Below are 6,000 nucleotides of genomic sequence, written 5' to 3' on the forward strand. Positions count from 1 at the left end.
TGGGGCAGTGTGGTTGCCTGCTCCTTGTTCAAGACCTCACTCCTTTGTCTTTACTTTTTTTGGGGGGCGGATGGCAGGTATGAGGATCCAAACCCTTGACCTTGGTGTTATAACACCAGGCTCTAACCAACTGAGCTAACTGGCCAGTCCCCTTTGTCTTTACATTTTTAACATCAACTTTCACCTTCGAAGTTGCTTTATGGTGTAATATGCCAACAAGAGGTCCAGCCATCATATTTTCTTTCCAGACAGGAAGGAGGAAAGCAACAGGGGAGTGGCAAAAAGGCACCTTCTGCTATATGATCCCTTTCTAGAGAGCTTTTCCAGGAGGTCCATCCAACAACTTCCACTTTCATCTCATTGATCAGAACTCAGTTATGTGGTTATAGCCCAAGGGAGGCCAGGTGATGTGGTCTTTGGCAGGGCACAGTGCTACCCTGAACAAAATGAGGTTTTGTTACTATGGAAGAAGAGGCAAATGAGTATTGGGTAGACAACCACTAATGACTACTATATGAAGGAGAAGCTAGTTGAATCGGAAAACAAGGGAGATTACCCAGGACAATAAGGGATTCAGGAGATAAGAGAGGGGTCCAAAAATGATCTCTCTTGAGTCTTTAGCTTTCTTTCTTAGCTGAGTTCTCCATGAATGGACAGAAGATACAGGGTGCCCAAGGCAATTCAGTCTGGTGCTTCAGGGCTTAGGGAACTGGCTTTTGATAGCTGTTATCCTGCAAGGGGCAAGAGGCATCAGGTTTTCCAGACCATTTGTGAGAGCCAAATTTTTCCTTAACCTAGGAAAGAAGATAGGCAATTTAACTTCTGTGCCACTGTGATATGATGTGGAAAGAAATATATATTTGGTCTTCATCCTTGGTTCCTGGCTCAGAGCTCCTAAAACCCTTAGAATTTCCTGAATGGGGCGAGAGGGGCATCTTTTATTATTCATAGTAAGCCCCTTTCAACCATACCTGAGTTCGTGCTAATGAAATGACTCTTGGAGGATGGAGACTGGTTGCCAGAGGAACTAACCATGCGATTAGAGGATTGGAACCTCTGGGGAGGGGAAGGGAACTAGATACTGAGTTTGATAACCAATGGCCAATGATTTAACCAGCCATGCCTATGTAATGGAACTTGCATAAAAACCCTAACTATGGGGTTTGGAGACCTTCTGCATTGATGAACATGTGGAGGTACAGGGAGGGTGGTACCCCAAGAGAGGGCATGGAAGCTCCATGTCCCTTCCCCCATACCTTGCCCTATGCATCTCTCTTATTTCGTTGTTTCTGAGTTGTATCCTTTATAATAAACTGGTAAGAGTAAGGAAAGTGTTTTCCTGAGATCTGTGTGTGATTCTAGTTCAAATTATTGACCCCAAGGAAGTGGGTTGTGGGGACCCCTGATTTTTAGTTATTTGGTTGGAAGTACAGTTCCTGACCTGGGAATTGCAACTGGTATCTGAAGTAAAGGCAGTCTTGTAGGATTGAGCTCTTAACCTGTGGGGTCTGTGTTAACTCCAGATAGTTTCATAACTGAATTGTAGGACATTCAGTTGGTGTCTGGAGAGTTGGAGAATTGCTTAATATGTCAGAAGCATTAGGTAGAGGAACAGTGTTTTCCTTTTTAGTTATTCTGTCCAGATATTTGAAAATGGCAACTCAGGCAGCCCTTTTGAAATAAAACTTAAATGTGTAAGATGCTGAGGGGCAAGACAACTTGTAGAAAATGACTGAATTCTACTGCAATTCAGCCTTATTGCTGCTACTGTGAAATTTCGTAACCTAGCTTGATTTTTTTTTTTTTTTAAAAAAAAGAGTAATGCCTATTTATACGGAATTTCGAAAGCATCTTAGAGGACATAGGAGGTACTTGGTCTCTGCTAATACACTTCAAATCACAGTGAAAAACATACTGTCTTATAAATTTCATCAAAAAAATGGCTTTGAAAGAAAAAAGGGTGGAGCATGAACTGTTGAGAGTGTTCAGAATTTCAGATTGCTCAGAAATTCAGCTTCACAATGACAGTGTCAAAGACAAGATTAGAGGTCATAGTGACCAAGACTTTCCTGTTTTTTCTAACCATATGTATTAAAGGAAGCTGATCCAAAACTTAGAGCTTAACTTTCATTGGCTCACCAGTTTAAAGAAGAAGCAAAACCTACCTTTAACAGTTTTGAAATGTTGATTTCTGGCATCTGTTTGCTAAGATGACCCTTGAATCCTTTAGTGAAAATGGAAATGACTATTGTAGTTCCTTCAAAAATATTTCCCCCAATGACATGCCTGTATCTAAGAACGTAAGGAGTATATTGATATTTAGTCTCCCTGATGATTGCCTTCATAAGGGAATACAATTTTATCTGGATAAATATGTGTAGCCAATGTTGGTATAATTTTTAGGGAGTGAGTATTTTAATCCTCGCTGAATTTCATATACCTATTCATTTACTTTTCAACCCAGATCTAACTGGCTCAAAAGCCCTGATGCCGATTCTGACCAGCTATTCCGCATGGTGGCAGAGGTCTTCATCCTGTGGTGTAAATCTCACGTAAGGACACATTTAGGCCCTGGATTTAGGACAGTTATGAAAGGTACAAATCTTGGAAAACTTTCTTGTAATGTTTGCTTTTTTATTTCTCCTCACTTAGAACTTCAAGAGGGAGGAGCAAAATTTTGTGATTCAAAACGAAATTAATAATTTGGCATTTTTAACTGGAGACAGCAAAAGCAAGATGTCAAAAGTAAGTCCTTAGAAATCAATTGTAAAGACCCTTCCCCCTTGGCCTTAGTCGTGGCTTGGATCTATTTTATATTTTGTGGGGGTTAGCGCTGTACTGCATTTAGGTCAAACTATGTAACCAACAGTCTTTACTGTTGTTTCTTTGAGAATGTGCCGGAAGAAACTGCTCTCAGACAAGCATGGTCATCACATTTTCTGAATAAACTGTTGCTTGTATGTCAAAAAAGTTTAAGTTTCAAGACTTGCCTAAGGCATTTTAGAGATTTCCAAAACAAAAGCTGCTGATAGTGGTTTTAAAATAGGACTACTTCCCGTGTAGTGAAGCTTACAAAAATGTACATGCCTACAGCCACCTTTTGATTAGCTAGAAAGAAATTACCTTACTTTGAAGATTTCAGTAACACATGCTCTTCCATTATGCGTGTTTTCCTCCTGTGGGGAACATTCAACACCTGTTTTATTTCAGTTATGTTGACCTCTTAATGCCTTCTGTTTATTTTCCATGACAGTTGCACTCAGAAAGCCAAACATTCGTCCATCATCCTGCAGGAAATGTTTGAAAGAGGGCATACCAGACATCAGTCTGAAAAAAGAGTAACCTATGGGGAGGAGTGTAGCAGGAATACAGGAGGGGGAAATTGGCCTCCCAGCTCCTCCTGAGTCAGCTCCGCACAGAGAGGCTTCACTATTTTGATTAGAGAGAGTTCTCAGACATGCTCTTTCAGGTGTACATACAAAAAGCAAAGCCAACTTAAAAGTGATGTTTTGTTACCAGCTGTTATGGCTTACTTTACCATTCACTCTGTTCCCCAAGAAATGTGCCTCAGTGAGGGTGGACTGTACATGTCAAGTATAAATGACGTGCCATACCTGAGATGTGCGTCTCTCACAATGTTGGTACAGTGCTGCCTTTGAGGAACGTGAAGGCAGAGTGTGCATGGGGACCCTCAGAATTGAAAGTCAGTTCTGGCAAGATGGGAATTATGGGTTTGTAGCAAAGCCCTTGAGTGAGCATCTTTCCAAATAGCCATTTGGGATGGAGGACCTGTGTATGTGGAGCTGCAGACAAAGCGCTGGCACAACACTAAAACTGAAAACTTCAGCACCTGAGCCCCACCAGGCATGGCTAGCTCTGGTCACTGGCAGTCACTCTGAACTTTCCATCTCTTCCATCTTCTGTGTTGACACTAACACTTCTTCTAGCATCCAAAAATTGATAGAATTTAGAATACACTCTAGATATACACTAGAATACACTCTTAATGTACACTGCCTTATAAAGTTTGATAAATTGTGCACATACAAGGCAGAGGGATCAGGAAGGTATACTGGCATTCTTTGCTGCAAAGGAGCTGTATGGTGAATCCTTTTCAGCTTCTGATAATTTTATCTGACTTCCCAAAATTCATTTTGCCATCAACTTTTGGTAAACCCGTCTGCTGCTTGTGTGAGGTACACAAGGTAGGATTTTTCAGACTTCAGCTCCTTGGGACATCTGACATATCTTAAGTTGTCTCTGTAGGGTCTTCTTACAGCCAGCACAGACTCTCCTTTGACCCCATCTATCTACAGAAAGTCAATAAATCCCGGGTAGATTCCATTCTATTTTCAACTTGGGGTGGATCCGCTGGCTTAGGACTGAGCCAGCTAGTGTCTGTTGCGATGGTAAGGGATGGCAGCAGAGCAGTGGCAGTGACTTTGATGCAAGGATTTGGATCCCAGATGAGCAGAAATGGCAAAGACATCTCAGTGCACTGGTGACGAATGGATACTCAAGGTCCTTTTTACATTTGGAATGAGAGGAGGTGACAGAAGATGACATTTCAAACTCACCTACTAACAGACTAACCTGACATTTTGTTCATTCACATTACTGAATGAGGAAAAGGGGATGTTTGTCTTGTCAGAGGATGGTGGTGTTCAGAATCTGGGCATCTTCTCTGCTGGTAAGGGTAGTCTGCAGGAGCAACCTCTTTTATTTCCACTGACATTGTATGCCAGTTCTTTCTTAGCAGCATGGGATAGGGTCAAAGTTACAGTGTAATGGATGTGAGGACACTCCCTAGATGTTAAATAATATTTGCCATGCTCCTCAGCACAACAAGTATCCATATTGTTCCTTGATTGCCAGTCAAGATACAGAGTGCAGTAATAAATAGACTGGATACTAAAAGGAAACTAAGTCCTGCCCTCGGCCCAGCTGTTGACTAAAGCTACAGCCTTGCGTCATTCTTGTAACTCCTTGGGCCCCAATTTACCAATCTGTAGAATGGGGTTGAGCTTACTATCTGACTTCTCCCAGCTCTACTAAGATGCTCTGGTGATAAGTCAGATTTCAACAGTATCTAGGATAGATTGATATTTGATAAATGCAGTGCGTTATTTCAGATGAAGAAATACCATCCCTCCAATAAGCAACTCACAGCCATTCCTGATATTGTTTGGATGTAGAGCTACATACTGAGGGCCCAGGGAGGGGGTATTCTTTCTATGATCAGTTGAATCCCTATTGCCTTTGCTCCCTGCAATTAGATGTTCTCTCTACTGCCTGATCTGAATGTTCACCTGCCACCTCTGCTTGCTTTTATCTCCTCTTAATTGAATTCTGGTGTTGTATAAATGACATTGACCTCCATGCATATGGCAGCCTTTGTGGAGGCATGTGTATGTGAATGCAGCATGCCACATACTGCATATGCCATTGTGAATGGAAAAGTCAGGGAAAATATACAGCAGCCACACTCTTCATACTTAATTAATTGAATGTCTGTTCAAAGACATGTTACTTTTCTGGCAGCTTACGCAGAATTTTTTCTTAAGAGATCATTGTATATTTTGTTTATATAACACTAGTTTGCAAATATATGTTAAGCTAAGTATAACTAAGCTGAGCGAGTGTTTTTTTGTTTTGTTTTGTTTTTAAACTTGTTTTGTTTTCTGGAAAAATGGCAGCAGCTTCCTCGGAAGGGAATGGTAAGTTAGAACATGTTTAGCCCAAGAAATGCCAGTTCCTTGACCAAGGTTATAAACAATAAAAAGAGTTGTAGGAAATATTAGAGCTCATCATGGTTTAAAGCCATGGAGCATGATTTCAGTGGATTGAAAAAGGGCAGGAAATACTTTAGAAGCTATCTTTGAGTTTTCAAGGGCATTCAGAGTTACATGCGTGAGTTTCTTTTTGCTCCAGTCTCCCCTCTTGTTCTCTCTCCTCTCTCTTTCATTCCCTCCCACCACCTCTTTTCTCTTTTCTCTTTAG

The 6,000-nt window shown here is 41.2% G+C and overlaps 1 protein-coding gene across 1 annotated transcript in view; it reads left to right on the forward strand.

Moving 5' to 3' along the window:
* The window catches only part of RYR3 (ryanodine receptor 3), a gene marked incomplete at its 5' end in the record, with an annotated part of 211,225 nt that overhangs the window by 143,193 nt on the left and 62,032 nt on the right, over positions 1 to 6,000 (forward strand). The window contains 2 exons of the mRNA XM_008584044.1: positions 2,465 to 2,552; positions 2,653 to 2,745. Coding sequence (XP_008582266.1) covers positions 2,465 to 2,552; positions 2,653 to 2,745 — 181 coding nt within the window. The remainder of the gene's footprint in view (positions 1 to 2,464; positions 2,553 to 2,652; positions 2,746 to 6,000) is intronic.

The sequence above is a fragment of the Galeopterus variegatus genome, unplaced genomic scaffold, assembly GCF_000696425.1.
Source record: "Galeopterus variegatus unplaced genomic scaffold, G_variegatus-3.0.2 Scaffold3133, whole genome shotgun sequence".
NCBI lineage: Eukaryota > Metazoa > Chordata > Mammalia > Dermoptera > Cynocephalidae > Galeopterus > Galeopterus variegatus.